The 19,780-nt window shown below is 37.0% G+C and overlaps 1 protein-coding gene across 1 annotated transcript in view; it reads left to right on the plus strand.

Moving 5' to 3' along the window:
* Positions 1 to 19,780, plus strand: part of COL4A1 (collagen type IV alpha 1 chain) — a 126,208-nt gene that overhangs the window by 70,146 nt on the left and 36,282 nt on the right. Inside the window, exons 3-23 of the mRNA XM_082783080.1 lie at positions 2,760 to 2,849; positions 2,939 to 2,983; positions 4,572 to 4,616; positions 4,717 to 4,779; positions 4,879 to 4,932; positions 5,082 to 5,108; positions 6,034 to 6,117; positions 6,232 to 6,294; positions 7,320 to 7,355; positions 7,881 to 7,922; positions 9,518 to 9,607; positions 10,200 to 10,235; positions 10,374 to 10,433; positions 11,752 to 11,796; positions 12,002 to 12,055; positions 12,549 to 12,590; positions 13,477 to 13,570; positions 14,229 to 14,264; positions 15,808 to 15,972; positions 18,553 to 18,648; positions 19,600 to 19,683. Coding sequence (XP_082639206.1) covers positions 2,760 to 2,849; positions 2,939 to 2,983; positions 4,572 to 4,616; positions 4,717 to 4,779; positions 4,879 to 4,932; positions 5,082 to 5,108; positions 6,034 to 6,117; positions 6,232 to 6,294; positions 7,320 to 7,355; positions 7,881 to 7,922; positions 9,518 to 9,607; positions 10,200 to 10,235; positions 10,374 to 10,433; positions 11,752 to 11,796; positions 12,002 to 12,055; positions 12,549 to 12,590; positions 13,477 to 13,570; positions 14,229 to 14,264; positions 15,808 to 15,972; positions 18,553 to 18,648; positions 19,600 to 19,683 — 1,351 coding nt within the window. The remainder of the gene's footprint in view (positions 1 to 2,759; positions 2,850 to 2,938; positions 2,984 to 4,571; positions 4,617 to 4,716; positions 4,780 to 4,878; positions 4,933 to 5,081; positions 5,109 to 6,033; positions 6,118 to 6,231; positions 6,295 to 7,319; positions 7,356 to 7,880; positions 7,923 to 9,517; positions 9,608 to 10,199; positions 10,236 to 10,373; positions 10,434 to 11,751; positions 11,797 to 12,001; positions 12,056 to 12,548; positions 12,591 to 13,476; positions 13,571 to 14,228; positions 14,265 to 15,807; positions 15,973 to 18,552; positions 18,649 to 19,599; positions 19,684 to 19,780) is intronic.

Genomic DNA, 19,780 nt, shown 5'->3' on the forward strand with positions numbered 1-19,780 from the left:
GCAAGACAAAGTGGTCATTACCTTAGTGAGTGATTTACAGGCACATAAAGGGCCTTTTACAGTGCCAGAACAGTCTTCAGGGAGCCTTAGACTAAACGAAATCTCTAAACCTCTGTTTTATTTTTCCATGAGAATGGCAGAATGAATATTTTCCTGTGTTGCAGGGTACAGTGGTTCAAAGTGCATTGAAAGCCTCTGGACAGAGCTCCTGAGTGTAGAAAGTATTAGCTGGCTTACATATGACTCATACTTCTATGTAGGTGTCAGAAAAATCTTGTTTTGTTCATGTTGTGCTTTCCTTCAGCGATGGAAAACCCTGTATTTGAGTGTCTTCTGCCTCCTTAATAGATCTCCCAGCAGGTCATGAAGGAGAGTGCCCATGGTTCAGAAATGTGTCCACTGTTCTGAAATGATTACTTCAGAACTTGGACTTTGGACATTTAACAGCTGACTTAGAAATATGTTTCTTGATCTGTTGGGTTGTTTGCTTTGCTTTGCAGTGTTTTATAATAACAACACAACAGGATTTTGGTAACTAGCAAACTTTATTATCAAAGCACGACGATGAATACTGAGAAGTAAATAGAGGAGATTGTGCCGTTTTGGTGCTTCAAGGAAAAACTGTTTGATTGCCTCACAAAGTACTTTTTTTAATTGAAAATGCTATTTTTCATGGGAGCAAAGAGAGGAGAGGCAACGTAAGAATTTTTCCCAGTGGAAAATTTTAAGAAATGAGTAATATTTTGTTTATAGAAGTACCATGTCCCTCAGTTTGCATGGGCAAGGACTGCCATGACAGCCAGTCCAGGAAACATACCACAAAGAGGCGAATGGACACTTAGCATGCACAGACATCAGCTCCATCAGCAACCCTTGCAGTAGCATTACAAAACCAAATTATTATGTTATTTGACCTATCAGAAATTTCAGACTTGCTCCTTTTCTGACTCCTTCCATTTTTCCTCCTTCCCCTTCTCAGCAAGGTGCAGGAATGGCTGCACAAGCTTTGGTGGGACTGGTTGTTACCGCTGATACCCTGCTCACACTAGCATGCCATGGGGCAGGGGCTGTAGGTGCTGGGTGCATCTCTGTGTCCTTTTCTTTGAGACTTGAAATATAAAGTACATAAAATATAAATTATATAAAATATAAAGTATATAAAATGAAATGCCAAGATCACATTTCCACCAGACCTGTAGAAACTCAGGCTGGCAGGAGCAGCCTCAGCAGGGACACTGAATAGAGCTGGTACCAGTAGATCTCCTTTATTTCCACCAAAGTCACTTCTCTGTATTAAGTGGTTATTTTGCTTTAATTTCCCCTCTACTTCCTCGTACTTTTATCATTGGCCCTTTCATCTTACCCATCAGTCACCTCTATTCTTTTTCTCTTCATCTGAACAAAAGCCTACCCTCATGGCCAACTCCATCATCTTCAGAAACTAACAAGCGCCACATCTGTGAGTCATCTCACCCCTTCCTCTGACTGCCTACCATAATGTTTTCCTTGCAACGTATCTGTTTTACCTACTTGAAGAGTGAGCTCTCCAATCTCCAGATGTTGTTCTTCACTTATTTGCTCAGTCCTCAGATGACCCCCACCAGCTAGTAGAATGTAGCTGGTAATCCTGAGCAAATGGGAGAAAAGTTTCTTGCTCCTCACTAAACTACTCACCATCCTAAATTCGCAGTACCAAATCATTTGTTAATTACAAATAGCACGGTCATCTCTCAATGTTCTGCTGAAGATACTGAAAACTGAGTAGCTTCCTTTTGTGTGTTTGGAACTTTGTTGATTTTATTACCTTGTCTGTATCCCATGAAAATTGGTCTATTTTTTGAGTTTCTAAAACAGATGTCATGTGTTTTAGTTCTTGACCAAACCTGTATACCTTTTCCTTTTATTTTATTTTATTTTTTTCAGTTGCTCACTAATGTTTTATTCATTCATATTACCACATTTTTGGATAACATGAGGTGCTTCTCCCTGTTTCACCCTACACCTTGAAAAGACAACTCTAGTTATTTCCTATGTGGAACATTTGGCTTTTAATTTGCTTGATTTGCTGTTTTCAGACTTTGATATATGGATACATTTTTTTTTACCCTCTCCCCTATGTGTAGATTTTTTCAGCCTTTATTCAGTGTTCCTCTTGGTTTCACTGGGAATGTAACAGCTGCAATATTGATCTAGAGCGTGGATGGATTTTATTTTCTGCCTCTAGGTTTATGTGTTTTAAATGCATTTGGAGTAATAGGGAGAGTGCAGAAAACATGTATATCCCATATGACTATAAACAGGAACCTAAAGGATGACAGATACAGTCACTGTGTTGAGCTTCTCAGAAAGACCCTGTATCTTGAACCACCTCTGATTTTGAACCACCCTGAAGCTCAAGACTAAGTGACAAAGCCTGCTGTCCAAAATCTGCTGTTGTGAATGACTTGTAAGACAAAGATTCGTACTGGCCTTTCATATACCAGTGGCCGAACAGTGATGTTTGCAGTTTTCAGGAATATGACTGCTAACTTGGGGTATTAGATTTTCTGGCCTTCCTATTACTAGGGGTATAAACATGCTATGAATAGTGCTTTTCTGTCATGCCACAATCACCTTGTGCCAACTTGTCATCAAACAAAAATATTTCTTTGTTTATAATAATCCTCCTTTCAAAGACTAGAATGAAATGTTGGTTGTCACATTTAACTTCTTACTATTTTCAGTGGTGTTGTTGCTAATGCCTATTCTTCTTTCCACAGGGAGAAAGAGGCTTACCGGGTCTACAGGGTGTGATTGGGTTTCCTGGAATGCAAGGACCTGAAGGTCCTCCTGGGCCACCAGGGCTTAAGGTAGGAATTAAGCTTTAATATTTAAAACACTCAGATTTCCCTAAATTGTTGTCCCTAGGAAAGACAAAGCTATCTCTTTTCCTTTACAGGGTGATACTGGAGAACCAGGACTGCCAGGAACAAAAGGAACAAGAGTGAGTTCTAACTTACATTTTTGTAGTTTATGTTTGTATGTCTTTCATGTTTATATGTCTTTCATGTTTTCATGTCTTTATATGTCTTTCATGTTTATATGTCTGTTCATGTTTATATGTCTTTCACTCTTCCTAGCTGCCTTCAAGTGGATGATGGGGTTATTCTCTTCTTTGCGTTAATCAACTGCATCCCCTTGTGCTGCACAATAATTCAAGATTTTTGCTCTTGCCTTTGAAGTTCTTTCTGCATTGTGCAGTCAGTGATTTTGCCCATTTGCATTTTCCCCCATTACTTATCACTGCATCAACAACTCTGGTTTTAATATTCCTTTGAGAGCCTTCTGACCTACCAAGAGGCTTCATTCCAATAGAATGTGAACCATGTAACCTCCTTGAAGTGCTCCAGCAGAGATGCTGACACACTCACAAGCATGTATATGTAAAAATTTACACAGGGTGTAGAGACAAATTAAAGCTGGGGCTTTCATCCCCCAACTTCTTCAGTTTTAAGGGAGGCCCTAAACACGCCTTCCTGTAGTAATTTCTGTTTAATGTGGTACTTACAAAACACAATTAGTATATTATAGTAGCCAGGGCTGTGTCTTCTTGTGTTTTGTCAGATGCCAAGCTCATTCTGAGCATTTTCACATGTTGTAATGTACTGATGAAAGAGAATTTGAATGACTTGATGAGCAATGATACATTTTAAACTGTGCCCTCTTGTCCATAGATTTTCAAAATGCTGTGTCAGTTTGTTCTCCATTTGCCTGCAGCACACAGAATTTACAAAATCAATCACAGTGTCTAGAATATTATAGAGAGGTATTCTGATAGATCAAGAAATCCTCATTTCAGTCCATGAGGTTCATGGTATCCTGTATGTTAACATAAATTAGCATCTCCTGGCAAATCCATTCATGGTTTGCAGTGCACGTAGACTGTACTTTTGCAATGGTAAAGTTTTGGAAGATGCAAATATGCTATCTGAGCTTCTGGAATCTCATACATCTTTTCTGTTCCACAATAAATAAACTGGTAGGATGAAAATGAAGTGCCAAGTCAAACTCCTGATTCATTACACTGGAAAGCTATTCAGGGAGAGAGAGTTATTTCAAGTCAGTTGTTTTTTGTTTGTTTTTTTTTGGATGATAAAAATGAAATTGACAAACTGATGTGGCTGATGAAAGATGAAAAAGCATCTTTACAGTGACTTAGCATCCTCCTCTGCTATGAAGAGGTGTCTACAGTAAATTTCACATTGTGAACCATGGTTGTGAGAAGACAGAAACTCTGCATTCCTTCATTATGCCTGTGTAAGGTTCCGATGCAGTTTCAGTTGAATAAAATGCATATTGCTGCTTAAAAATTACAGAAATATAAAAAAGTGCTTTCAGCCACCAATTGCTAAAATGCTGTGGTTGGGAGGTTTGGAGATTAGGGCTATTTTCCCAAGAGAGTTTAAAAGAAAGTTTTACTCTGATTTTTACTGTCCCCACTGGAAAGGAGACCAGACATGCAGCTTGTCATTGTTGTTTTGTGGTTTTGTCATTTCAGTTTCCCAAGTTCAATATGTTTTTGTCAATTGCAGGGCCCACCAGGACCATCAGGATTTCCAGGAAACCCAGGCCTTCCTGTACGTGTGAAGTATATGTATTTTTACAAAGAATGTCAAAAGCGAACATCAGGTGATGTCTGACCTGGATTGCTAATTTCTTTACTTCCTTTTTATGTAGGGCATTCCTGGACAAGATGGCCCTCCTGGTCCACCTGGCATTCCAGGATGTAATGGAACAAAGGTGACATTTACATATGTTTATAACAACATCTCTGTGTTGGAATAAAAACATCCTTCAAAAGTGTTCCCTAAACAAAACCAATTTCTCTGTTCTCCTTAGGGTGAAAGAGGTCCAGTAGGTCCCCCAGGGTTACCAGGACTGACTGGGAGCATAGTAAGTAGATTCTTCATGCTTCATTCACTTCACTTGTTTCAACTCCGATTCTTGAAATTTAGATATAATTATATGGCATTATATAGATTATAAAATGTAAAATATGCAATACTGAGGAAAAATAACATCAAATATGTCTTTTTCCACAGGGACCCCCAGGACCTCCTGGAATGAAGGTACATTTTGCTCTAGATGTGATCATACCCTGTTTCTAATGAAAAGAATTAGAATGAGCTCTACGCCCTCTAAGACTAGCAGTCCTTTGTTAAGTACTAAAAAACTGTACTGATGTGCTTCACTTTCTACTCTGCTCTGCAGTCCTTCTAAATAAAGGCAGTGGAACAACATCCAGTTCATAACAATTAAACGTTTGTGTTGTTCCATGCAGGTCTTTAAAGTGTAAGTATTTTATGAAGCACAATAGAAAAAATAGTACATATCATTAACTTTGCATAAGTATTGTGGTGGCCACAAAGTTGTGCATAAAGATTTAGATAGGTTTTATGTTTCCAACATTTGTTTTCATACTGGCATTTCATTTTTCAAAGTAGTTTAACATAGAGAATGTTTGTGGAAGAAAGTCACCCCTCAAGTTATAGCAATGTTGTACAAAAATGCAGGAAAAAAACAGGATCTTTTGCTATCAGAAAAAGAGGCATAAAGAAGCAGGTAACAATTGGAATAGTTTTCCAAAATAAGAAAGACAAAGTGTATCTATTTTTTAAAGAAAAAGGAGAGCTTTGATTTCAAAATTAGTTTTAAGACTAAGATCTCATTCTGGAGAAGAGACTGCAAAGTTACCAATTCCATTAATAGCCAGGCCAGACGTTCTCATTGTCTACTAATGCTGTAGTAGTGATAGATTGGTGGGAAAATCTTTCTGATTACACATTACAGTGCAGAGAATAAGAGTATGAATGATGATTTGGTACTGGAATCTCTTAGATGTTAAGTGAGGTGACTCTTAAAAGGGAACTTTCCAAATGATTCCAGATTTTACATAGCTCTAACTTTCTTCTTACCTTAACATTTTTGAATGTGTTTGAATGGATATTAAAGTACTATTGTTTTTATTTTATTTTATTTTATTTTTTGTTATAGGGAGATCCAGGTGAAGTGATTGGTCTTTTTCCTCCTAGTGTGCTAAAAGGTGATAAAGGCGTTCCTGGCCAACCTGGACTACCTGTAAGTTTAAATGATGTTTGAATACCAGAGAGTTTCAATTAAAATTATATAAATATCATGAAATTGCCAAATACATATCACTTTTTAATTATGCCTTTTCTTTTTTTTTTATAGGGTCCACCTGGAACTGCGGGGTTTCAGGGACCAATGGGGCCACCAGGGCTTCCAGGCGAACCAGTAAGTTTCCTGTGATGGAATCACATGTAATGGTGATTTGCACTTCACCTACAGGAAAGTCCTACAAGGTGTTAGGATTTAGGAAAGACAACCTGTGGTTTCAGGCTGTGTATTTAGTCTCCTAGATTCTGTCATGGTAGGATTGCATAGGTACATAGCTATTCAATAGCACTGCTCCTAGAGTCATCTTCTTGGAGGATTTGGAGGATTTTATTTGTGGGAAAGGGGTTGTAATATACTTAATCCTCCTTTTCTGTCTTCCCACACTTAATCTATAGAACATAAACTACAGACCTAGCAGCCAGATCTAAATCAAAATGTATGCTAAGATTATTATTATGGGCAGTTGAGTAAGAAGCACTGTGGAAAGCAGGACAGCATCAAATTCATATTATTCCTAATGCTGAAGTCATTTTAACTATCTGAAATGTTGTCAGATCTAATAGATATCTAATGTCTTCTCTTCCTGTGCTGGATGCGGGTAATGTTCATAGGGATCAGTTACTTCCATCTGACGAAAGTCCACTCAGTGTTTCTGGCTATTAAGTGAGCATCTGTTTTCCTTCTGAAGAAAACTGAAAGTGGTCTAAAGGAAAATGGTCATACAGTTTAGTCAGCACTTGCACTTGTTGATGTAAAAAAGAACAAGTTTAATGAAAGAAAGGTGAGGATTAATGTTTATCACTGTCTATTTATGTAGTTAGTAGTGCACAAAACTGTGGAAAAAAAAGTCATTAGTGAAGTTATTTTGCAGTGCAGTACCACAGATTTTCTGTGACTGTCTCCTGTCTACATGCTGATTAGATCCAGCACTCTTAACTGTAAAGCAAGCTCTGATGAAAGATCTTTGACAGGTTCTGTTTATTTTATTATTTAGGCTAAGTTGGGAGCTACAGACAGTAGAAGAAAAATACTTTAGATCTTGGTTTAATGGAGAGATTTGCATTTTTGATCTCATTATAGAATAAGGAATTATTCAGCCTAGCATACTTTATATATGTCTGCTGAAATGTACTGTCTTGTAGGGTCCCCCAGGGCCACCAGGACCTCCAGGCGAGAAGGTAAGACTTTATTATAAAGATTATCTGTTTGTTTAGTTATTTGGCACATCAGTTACCCCCCAAATTTGGAAACTAATAGTCCTAAAGGAGTGGGTTTTCTTGCAATCTGGGGATAAGTTGATGAGGCATCACAGAGAAAGCTTTTTATTTTTTCATTTATTTATTTTATTTTTAATTAGATCTGTTGCCTCAGTTGATCAAGTCAGTAATAATTACAACATTCTGTGATTATTGGGACTCATTTTAAAATGCCAAAATTTAACACTAAAATGTTGAAAAAAGAGCATGATGACACTAAAATTATGCAATAAATTTAATTATATATATATATATTTCACAAATTGCTGTGACAACTGGAGGTTTAGGACATGATTTATTTGTTTATTTAATATGTGCATTTAAAAGACCTATCTTGTCTTTCATACTCTCTTTACTTTAGCCATGTACAAAATATTTCTATATGTGTGTATGTATGCACATGTTTACTGCTGATGAAAATTTACTATGTTTAATTTTTATTTTCAGGGCTACATGGGTTTGGGCTTTCAGGGTCCAAAAGGTGAAAAGGTAAGTCTCTTCTGAAGAATTAGAGAACAACTTCCATAAAATATTCTTGAGACAATTTGTTTTAACTAAATAAACTTCTGGAACTAATCTGTGAAGAAAATCAGCTCAAAGGCATTGTAAGTTTTAGGCAACTTGAGTTAATCAAATCTGTAACTCATAGCTAAATGAACAGAAGTCCTAAACAGTTACAGATTTTTATCTGTAACTGTTATCCTGTTTTCTAGCTGTGACTAGTACCAACTGCCTTAGTTTATCGTAGGGAGATCTGGAAACATTTACTCTGCATATTAGGACTCATCCTGAGATTAATTTGAAAACAATTTCGTTCTGATATATGCTGTCTGAAATTGTCAGAATTAGTTGAGATAGGGCTCTTGAGGTCCTGTCTGTACCACTGCTTTAGAATGAATAGAGGGTGTGATTTTGAGTCAGATCTTGCGGTTGTCCCCTGTGTTTTGGCTCAACTAGGAGCATTTTTGAGAGAGTGCAATCTGGTTTCCTTTAGCATGAAACTAAACATGAAGCTGTTCTTCAGGAGCATGCTACAGTCAGTGCTGAGGGCTGAACCTGTTGGAAGAGAGTGTGGTTAGTCCAAAGTAAATTGCCCAAAACACATACAGTGTCAACACTGATCCATCTCTATCAACCCTTTTGCCTTCTACATGGGCTTCTGTTGTGCTGCAGTACCTGCTAAAGTGGAAGAGAGCTGCAGCCTTGCTGGTGCTGTGTGACTGCAACTGGTGATGCAGTTATTTTCTTAGTTGCCAATGCTGCCAGCTTGTTCATAAATATGGTCAATGTCCCAGAGTGCAGCGTGAGACTTCATGCTGTCCAACTCCTAGCCCTTTGCTGCAGTAGTACCAAGCAAATGACCTTTCTTATTTTTGCCTTGTTTGTTGATTTTGCTGTGATGACTGATTTCCTGCCTGCTGCATGACTGTTTCAGCATTGATGCATTGCTGAGTTACCATGTATTACCTTTGGTGACTGATCTCATTTATTCCCTTAGCCAGCATCAGGTGAGAGGTAATGCATCATAAAAAGATGCATAAAGTGCTCTATGTTGCATTTTCAGGAGGCAAGAAATGCTTGGAGTCATAGGTTATTGGGTAAACTGCTAATGTGTCTGAGCCCTTCTCCAAAAGCTTCTTATGTATGTCATTGGCAGAGACCTTTGGGAGTATAAGTAAATCATTACATAGGCTTTTTTTTTTTTTTTTTTTTTTTAAGCATACTATTCCTACTGGATAGGATTTTTCATGACGTGGTACATCACTGAGATTAACTTTTTATCATAGAATTGCTTGAAAAATGTTGATAATAGAACTAAGTATGTGGAGATTTCCTGGACACCTTAGGCTTATCTTTAGCAAAAAATAAATAGTATTGATATGTGTTATTTTCTGGCAGAAATGCATCAATCCTCTTTGGAGGTGTTTTACCATGAAAGATAGTCATATTGCATTATATAAGCATATATGGTTTTTACTCTGTTGTGGATGCACACACAATGAAAAAATATGATCCACACTTGTTTTATTGAAGTTGGTCTCAGTAATGTTTTCAATGGTCTGTCCCGGATTTGGTGTTGACAGGGAGAACAAGGAGTCCGTGGTCCCCCAGGGCCACCAGGACCTTCACCACACGCGAAAGAAAAAGGAAGCGAAGTCATAAAGGGAGAAAAGGTGAGACCTTAAATGATCAACCTTCAATACAATGTAGTCGTTAGAACTAACGGTAAAAGAGGAAGAAGAAAATAATGAGTCATCCACAGCCAACTATTCAAAACTGTTTGGCTTTATGTAATACATTTTGATTGTCTTTCTGGAAGTTTCTCTGAAAAATATGATGACAAATGTATAAACAATTGCATACAGAAGTAACACAAATAGCAGAAGACTTTCTGAAGAAGCAGAATTGATAAACATTGTAAATCCTAAATTTTATAAAAATTTGAATTAAGTAGCTTACACTGGACTTTTCATTTACAGAATCACATCCATGGAGTATGAGTGTTAATGAATTATCATTAATTTTCAGTTATTGAATTAAACCCTCTAAGCAATATATAGTAGCATAAAAATTAGCTTAATGGATTCATGTTTTGTGTTTTGTCTAACCTCTTTTTGCATGTCATACTATTAGGCATAGTTCTTGAAGTGGAGAACAGTATTAAATGTGCTATGTCTGATATGAAGAAGTAAATGATTTACAGCCTAAATGAATTATGGGTAAAATTTTCCTTACTAATCTACCTTTTTTATATAATTTCATTAGGGTGAACAAGGTCAAAAGGGAGAACAGGGAACCCCAGTAAGTATTTGTAGATTTTTTTTATTACAATAAAAATACTGAAGAATCTAATGATGGCCCTGAATATCTTTATACCTAAAAGCAAATTTACTTTTGAATATGGCAGTATTATTAATCTGGTATGTATTTGCCTTCCAGGGATTGCCAGGCTCAGCTTTCAGAGGAGAAAAGGGTGAACCTGGGGCGCCTGGTCCACAGGTAAGTATCAATAATGTGATTACAGTCATTGCATTTCATCCCTAAACTAATTAAACTTAGTAACTATTAGTGAAACATTAAATTTGGTATATATCAAACAACAAGGGCAGGTTTACAAGGCAAGATAGTGATAACGTCCAGTTAAGTTAATAGGTAACATGCTTTCACGTAACTAAAGACAGTGGCTGCAGTGCTGAAGGCAGAGGCAAGACTCCCATTGACTACCAACTGAAGCAAGGTAAGGTCATTCCAAAACAGAAGGAAAAGCAAAGCAAAGCAAATCACACTATATAAATGACTTTAGCCAAGTGTTGAATTTGTTTCAGATACTCAGGAATGGAGCAAAAAAAATTAGATGACTGATAAAAGTTAACTTGCTGGTTTCTAGCCTGACCATAAGGCCACAATGTCTGTTGCGTTTGCCTAGTTTGACCTATATCATAGTCTCATCCATACAATTTCTGTGAGCCATGCTGTATCTTTCACAGCTGAGCTGGTAAGCAAAAGCAGTTTCTACATGAAAATATATCTACAGTTTCTCAAATTGTGGGTCATCATAAACCATTAGAAAATGACCAAGCACAGCTATAGGCATTGAATTGTATTGCAGTCTGAAAGAGATCTTCCTCCTTATTTCCTACTATACTTCAAGGTTGAGTGTTCTGTCAACCCATCAGTAAAGGTGCATGACGGAAGTATCCCTGCTATCAGATATATGTTTTTACTCCTACAGTAAATGAGGGTTTGAAAGCTGGAAGGATGGATAAATGTTGGCCTGGAGCCGGCTGGGGAAGCATCTTTGCATTGTTCAAAAATAAATCTTTCGGGTTCTGCAGAGTTCTTTGAACAAAGCTTCAAAGATCTTTTAAATATAACTATTGCTCTTCAAGGAAATCACAGCTACTTCTGAAATTAAGAAAAGGCACAAAAGATTAGTCAATACTAAGATCTGATATCGTCATTTTATGGAATTGTTTGACTACCATATGGCTAATTCCAATCAGAGAGAACATAAAAAGATTCTCCTGACCTCCTTGGTCTGGTGGATCTTTTTCATGTCCTTCTTGTGCTGGGGGTCCCAGTGCTGAATGCAGAAATCTAGGTGGGATAGGATATAATTTATAGTATGTTGAGTAGTATAAGCACCAGGCAGTCACAGTTTGCTTGTTTTTTACCCTCTACACCGTCAGCTGTTTTGGCACTCTTAATGAATGCATTACAGTAGTGATTATTTTGTTCTAGTAGTTCACCCATCATATTTAGAAATTGTGTACCAGTGACCATCTGCTTAAGCAGAGTGGAACTTGCTGTTTTACAGGGAAAGCCTGGAAAAGATGGCGAGCCAGGACCAAAAGGACAACCTGTATGTATTTCACTGAATTATACTATTTCTTACATTCAAAACCAAAGAGTTGTCTGTGTATTATAAGTGGTTGACATTTTCTAGCCTTCCAAATTATTTATTTAAAATTATTGTGCTTGTTGAGTTTAATTTAAAACTTGGATGCTGTCAGAGCTAATGTGCAACTATGTTTGTCTTTTTTGGTGTCACTGTCTTCTACGTTCAGGGTTTGCCTGGAGGGTTTGGGATTCCGGGACGGCCTGGGGAACCTGGTGCTAAGGTGAGTCAGAGCCTGTGCTTGTCACTACAGAGTGAGGAGCTATGAGCTCGTATGGCCAGTTCATATGTGTGTATTGAAACATCACATGTATGTAAAGCAGTGTTAAATGAAAATTGCTATGTTGCTACATTGTAAAGTCATCACTCAGAGACTACAAAAAGTCAAAGTCAACATGCTTAGGTACCCCTGATTTAGTTCTCCTATATGAATTGTTTAACACAGCCTTTATTTTCACAATCTCTTTGCTCAGCCAAGAAATGTACTTTTCTAAAAATCCCTGTTTCTCTTTATGCAGTGTAAAGCAGTACAGCTCCACCTGCTAACAAATTATTGTTTAGTATGATATTCCAGGTGCTTAGCATTTGGATTTTGTGTGAATCTGTGTCAAAGAGTTCATTTGCTAAAGAAACTATTATTGTTATTATTATTATTATTATTATTTTGTGAAGAACATCTGATCTGGATTTAAAGCATAACTTGTATTTTCCTTTAGGGTGAAAAAGGTGATCGAGGTCCTCAAGGTCCTCCAGGAAGAGTAAGTAAAACAAATTCTTGTTTTATTTTAAATTTAAATGAAGATAAAAATTTTGAGAAAGTCAAAGCACTCAAACATAAAGAAAAAAAAAAAGAGAGAGAGAGATTATGCATATTCTGATCTTGTTCAAATCAGTTATGTCCTCAGTTTTTCTTAATGGAAACAAAAGCCTTATTTCTGAAGTATGTTAGAAATTTGGGAAAGGAGCTTTCAAAGAATATGAATTTTGAATGTTTTTGAGAATGGAACTATTAGGCATTGTTAATCAGTACACACTAAGAGAGAGTTCAAAAGAATACATCTGTCAGCATTGTAGTCTATAAATTTTTTAACACTTCAAATAAAAAATGGGACTAGTTAGCAGCAGACATATCTTTGATGGTGCTGCTTTCCCAGCAACTGAAAAAATTCCCAACATCTGCTCATTTGTTTTGAAAAAAGGTGTGTAATTCTTGAATATTGTATTGTAAATGTTAGTATCTTCTATGTCAAACTCAGATCAACAGTAGAAATCACTGGAGTGGAGTATTTTAAGATGAAAGGTAACACAAACCCAATGGATCAGTGCTTAGAACATACTGAGGTTTCTTTACATCATCTTCATTCAGAAAGGTGCTATCAAGTTTTCCACTTAAGCATATGACTGATATGAAGGAGTTTTGGTAGAATATGAAATCCTTATTTTCTCTGGTAATTCCTCAGCAGCTACAACACTCTCACAGCAATTGGTACCTGTCAATGAGATTGCCAGTATGACCAAAACTGCTCAAAGCTGTTAACACAAAACAAAGTGGCTTCTGTGCCATCAGGTTGGGATGGATGACATACAAACTACTAGAGCACAGTTGTGTGTTTCTAGTTTCCTCATCTTTGTCCTACGATTCAGGTTATAGATACTGGACCAATGGATGCTTTTGGTGAAAAGGGAGACCCTGGAGTTTCAGGTTTGCCTGGACAAAAAGGTCAAAAAGGTGAAAAAGGTATGTATTCTCTATTGTCTTTATGACTGAGTTGTGCTTTTCATTTTCTTGCTAAAGGAAATTAAAATCCCACTGTCTGTGGGCTCAGCAGCTCTATGTAACTGTGGAATGTTCCAGTTTTTCATTTAATTGCTTTCAAATTATTACATTTTTTCATAGTTTTAGTCAACACTTCTTCTCATCATTAATAAGACAGCATTTCATTAATAGTTTGGAAAATAATAAAATGGGGCCTGGGTTTATGGAGGTTAAAAAATACAATGAGATTTTTTAATAAAGAAGTGAATACAATCACAAAGTGGGTAATAGTGCAGAGAATCTTGAAGAGATGCCTCAAAAAAAAGTCAATAGCTAAATTTTAATTCTTTAAATGGACTTGTGTTATTTGCAAAATTCCTCAGTAGACAGGAAATTCCTATAGAGAGCATTCTCAATTTCCCCATTACAGACATTTCCCTGTTGAAGAAAGTCCAATGGAGAAGATGGCACACCACAGGGACTTTTCACTAAGTGTATTGTTTGCAGATATCTATGAGTTATTTAACTTTTGATACAGAGAATACTTGCTTATAATGTGTACTTAATATGTGATAGAATTGCATTCATGATAATAGCATTGCTGACTTGATTGCCTAATTGAAAACCTCTCTTTTTAAAGGTTTTCCTGGATTACAAGGAATCCCTGGAACTCCAGGTATGATTTTGTTCACTTTTTTCCTTTGTTCTTCTTGGGTGGAGAATCCTGAGAGGTGGTCTCTGCTTTCAGCCTGACTTACAGGGTGCCCAGGTAGTGGCCTCTCTGAGGATCTAATCTCCACCTCAGACCATTCCTGTTGATTGCTTTTCTGGAATCTCTGCTGTGATCTAGCTTTGCTCTTTGTGTAGAGCTCTGATAATTCTTAAATCTTCTGTGATCACTGCTTAAATCGAGAAGTGTTAGTGTGCACACGTCATCTGAGAGAGTCCAGAGAGTATGGCTCCATTGGGCATGAGGAGCTGTAGAATGTGAATATGCGTGTGTACCTGTGTATGTATACTCTTGCACAGATAATCTGGTTTGCTTTCTCTTCAGCTTTATATGCATTTGCATAAATAACAATAAAACAAGATTTGCTGGAGGAAATACTATTTATTAGTCAATTGACAAAGTCATTCCTGAAGGCTTCCTGCTATTTTTTTTTTGACTGTGTTATTTGATCTAATAAAAGTTATTTCTCTTGCCTGCAAATGTTGCCTTTTTCATAGTCTAACGTCTTTGCATACGTGCCCACAGTACTGTTATGCATATGTACATGTGTATGTGTTTGAACTAAACCACAATATTTGCTTTTTAAAAATGAACCAAATAATCTGTAGAAACGTGACTCCAGCACATCTAGTAGTGATACTACCATAATCTCCTTTGCTCATATTTTCCATCTTGACAGTTGCTATGTATGAAATTATTGTGAACCAAAGTCAGATAGTTGCCAGGAATTTTTTCACAGTTTAGGGAGGAGATACTATATACTGCAGGCAGTAGTAATCTCTAAAGAATTCCGTATGACATAGAAGAAGAATGGTGGCTCTTTGTCTGTTATTACCCTACAGAAATTGAGATTTGTGTGACTTAAATATCTTCACTACAATGTTGCAGATGGCTCAAAATGGTTTAGCAGTCAAATCTCATGATTAATTGTTAATTAAAATAAGTCATTGAAATAGGAAGACCTGTGTGACTGTGCAAATAGCTAAAAGGAGATCTTGAGTAATTTTTTTCCTAGTTGTTTAACTGTCTGCCTTTACTGGCTGCTGTTTACTTATTATTCCTACAAACAGTTTGGGGTTTAGCATTCCTGAAAATCTGCTAGCATCATTGAATACTAATTTACTGAAGTTCTTACAGATGCTGTTCATTTCCAGGTGTGTTTAAGATTTGGCTTATTATGAGAAGAGCATAATGGCTTCTAAGTGTAATAGCTACATGAACTCCTTCGTCACCATTTTTTCTTAGCCAGCAAAAATTGGTTCAAAAAATAACTCAGAAAGTTACTTTTCCCAGTGTTTGCTCGGGGACTGAATGGAAGTGAGTTATTCTGAGTTGTAGTGAAAATATGCCCTGAATTTTGTAAGTCACCAATAGTAAAAATACAGTTCCTCTTTATTTTGCACTAGCATTTTCCAATTTCTCTCCAAAACTTATTGTAAGCTAATGTGTTGATAATGTTACTATCATGTATGTTTTATTCTGTCCAAAGGTCGACCAATTCCAGACAGAGTAGGATCACCTGGTGTCCCTGGACAGAGAGGTGAAAAAGGTGAAAAGGGTTCTCCTGGATTCCCTTTACCTGGACCCCCTGGAAGAGATGGTTACCCAGGTCCTCCTGGGCTCCCTGGCCCTCCAGGTCCTCCAGGTGTAACAGGTAAGTAAAGCACTTGGCAGCTTTTCACAATGAAGTCTCAATAATGCACATTGCATGCACTTGAAAAAGGAGACAAGATTATAAAAGCTATAATTAGGATGCATTTACATCTTGGAAGAAATGTATCCGACCTGTTAATGAATAAAGTGAAGAAAAAAAAGATGCTAATACTATTCATAGCATAAAAGATAGCTGTCCAATATCGCAATTTATAAGTCTTCAGCACCAATATATATAACACAAAAGATATACAGACTAGGGGATGAGAGCCCCATAGAAAGGGATCTGGGGGTTTTGGTTGATGGCAAGTTGAATATGAGTGAACAGCGTGCCCTGGCAGCCAAAAGGGTGAACTGTACCCTGGGGTGCATCAGGGACAGAATTGCTAGCTGGTTGAGAGAAGGGGTTGGCCCACTCTGCTCTCAATTATGGGCTAACATCGAGTACTATGTACAGTTTTGACTGCCACTGTAGAAGAAAGACATGAAACTACTAGAGAGCCTCCAAAAGGAGGATTAAAAAGATGGTGAAGGGAAAGATGTAAGCAGAGTGGCTGAGGTCCTTTGGTTTGTTCAGTGCAGAGCAGGCTGAGGGGAGGCCTCATGGCGGCCTGCAGCTCCCTCATGAGGGGAGCGGAGGGGCAGGCGCTGAGCTCTGCTCTCTGGGGACAGCGACAGGACCTGAGGGAACGGCATGGAGCTGGGACAGGGAAGGGTCAGGGTGGGTGTTAGGGAAAGGGTCTGCACCCAGAGGGTGGTCAGGCACTGGGACAGGCTGCCCAGGGCAGTGGTCACAGCACCGAGCCTGATGGAGTCCAAGGAGTATTTGTTCAGTGCTCTCAGACATAGGATTTGATTTTTGGGTGGTTTTGTGTGGAGCCAGGAGTTGGATTCAGTGATCCCTGTGTGTCTCTTCCAACTCGGGATATTCTGTGATTCAACTAAACTAGACATTACACTAACACTCCATTTTGGACAGTACATATCAGACAGCATCAAATATGTAATATAAATAAAGAGGCATGTATTTTAGGGTTAGTTGTTACCCAGAGACATTAAGTAATTATTAGATAAAGATGTCTGCAGTTTATTCCTAATACTGTATTTTATGATTCTGTTACTGTATTTGTCATGCATACTTTTTGTGAACCCTAGGCCATCTATACCTTCAAGTAATAGTTGCAAACTAATTTGCTCAACATGAAACTTTAATATTTAATCATACTGCTTTTTTTTTGGTCCCTCACAGTGTTCATTTGAACTTTATATCGCATAACTGTAAATTGAGCTGGCTTGATGTTGTTTTTTAACTAAAGGACAATGATGTAAAAATAACAAGGGAAATACTAAAAGCATAAAAGAAAAATAAGAAATATGAAAAGCAGTGTTCTGCTTTTGCTCTACAGTTCTAGGTAAATGCTTAAAATTAACTTGCCTTACCCATTTTGTTGGGCTATAAACCTTAATATAAAAATGACTGGTTTGTTTTACGTACACAGTCAGTGAGAGGAAAAGTGCTGTTTTACTTACATTTCTTTAGCAGATTTCAAAATGTTTAGAGATGACTGGAGTAGAGTAAAACTTTAAATAGTATGTGCAGGTGTCATATATACCATATGCAGGCAATGTTTCCTTTCTGTTTTGTCCTATAGATTTTGCTGAAAATTTAAAAGCTCTAGTGTTTTTCCATAGCTGTGATTTTCTTAACCTTTTTAAAGATTAAATATGAAATAGATGATTCCTGTTAAAAGGAACATTATTCTCTATGGAATTCCTAAACCAAAATTGTTTGCTAATGAATCAGTATAAAATTCAACACTTAGAACAGGTAATTAAATAGTGAAATCTCACCCTGCCCCTTAAAGTAATAAGAGCAATAAGAGCAAATCCGTGGTTTTTAATAAATAAAAATGTTTCATGTTTCTTTCACTACGCCTTCCCCAGACCCTTCTTTAGCTTTCTTCAGATATAAAATCGGAGGAAAAAAGAATCCCTTCATGTTTAACTGTTGTTTGCCAAACTTCACATAAATATTTTGACTATTGACTTTGGCCAAAATGATTAGGTTGGAGCCATAATATCAAACAGAACAAGCACAATTTGTATTCCTACATTAAGTTTGCTGGGTATTCTTATTCGTTAGCTATTTCAGTTCCTACTACCTGTAGTTTCTTGTTTTCAGAAAGCTTTATTGGTGTGAAGAAGTTAAACATATTTTAACAAGCTGCTTTTGACCTAGGAAGTTTCCAAGAACTCCAGGCTAGGTACAAAAAACTCGACATAAAAATATCTACATACAATAATAATATGTTTTGTGTGAAAGCTGTTTGTAAACTTGTTATAGCAGAGTCATCTCTTTTTCTGTAATTCTGGGGGTTTCTTAAGCAACATATCTGGAATCAGAATGCAGAATCCCAGGTGGTTTTTTTTTTTTCAGATTAAAAAAAATAAATAGAAAAATGAAAGACTATCCTCATGTACCACTACTCTCAGATAAATTCAGCTAGGACATTCATAAATGCATCCCTGTGATAGAAACTTGCATTTGCCAGACAATAGCTCTCTTGCATTTCAATTGCAGATGGAATTGATCAATGCCAACAGGGGCAACCTGGTGCACCAGGTATACCTGGACCTCCAGGGCAACATGGATTTCCAGGAGAGATGGGAGAGAAAGGTAATAATATTTAAAATGAAAGTGTGGTTGCTTCCATTGCTTTGTACCCTGGGGCTTGGATATGTGGAGGTACTGAGCCAGTTAACTGGATCCAGAGAATTGGTACTTAATATTAGTTACGCTAACAGTTCATGGATGTGCAAGATGTTTCTTGAGTCTCTGGTGAATAAAAGAAGGATACTGTGTATTGAGTTGTGTGACACAGACTTTACTTACATTTCACTTCTCTTAGGCATTGCTGGTAAGTGATAAAAGATGGGTGATTTCAGGGCCAAAAAAGTATCTGAGAATTAAAAAAGACTTGAGTATAGACTAATTAAGTATAAATTGAACTGTTCATGGCAATTTAAGATAAGGATTCTGGGATGAAGAATTAAATGGGAAGATGATTTGGGAATAAAGATAGTTTATGAATCAGTACCTTGACTAATTGAAACTAAAATTGCCACACCTGCAAGTAGTACTGTCAACTGTGTGGTTTAGCAGTATCAGCTAAATGGACATATACAAAAAATGAACGGCACTAATTTACATATCATTTGATTCTTCCTAATCTCATTCTGCTCACTTCTTACTGCAAAATTGCAGTAGCTGTCGAGTTTCTTTTTTTCTACTTTAAACTTTTCATATCTTCTATACCCAGTGTATATTTCTCTTCTTTTTGATCCTCTTCAGCCTGGTTCCATCTAACCCTCCTATTAAATACTGTCTGTAGAATAATACATAAGTTGATTTTAATGCCATTCCTTTAAAAGTTTTAAAGACTTTTGAATATCAGTTTGCTGATAAATTCTCTTTGAAGCATATAGTTAGAAATAGCACATTTATTTTTATTCCTTCAACAAGAAGTGTATTAAATTGACATTTGCTACTGGATTCCACCTGATTGCAGCTCTCTTAAATCTTGTCATTTTTATTCATTACTTTTTTTTTTTTTTTTTTTTTTTTCAGGTGAAAAAGGAGAAACCTGTACTTTATGTGATAAAGTAGGACCTCCTGGACTTCCAGGACCACAAGGACCACCAGGTCCAGCAGGTAAAAAAAAATTAACTACCTGAGAATTAACTGTTACGGCTAAAACCTAAAAATACAGTGTACATTATGTGATAAATTATTTTTTCTCCCACTAATA

Source organism: Aythya marila (assembly GCF_965140915.1).
Source record: "Aythya marila genome assembly, chromosome: 1".
Lineage (NCBI taxonomy): Eukaryota > Metazoa > Chordata > Aves > Anseriformes > Anatidae > Aythya > Aythya marila.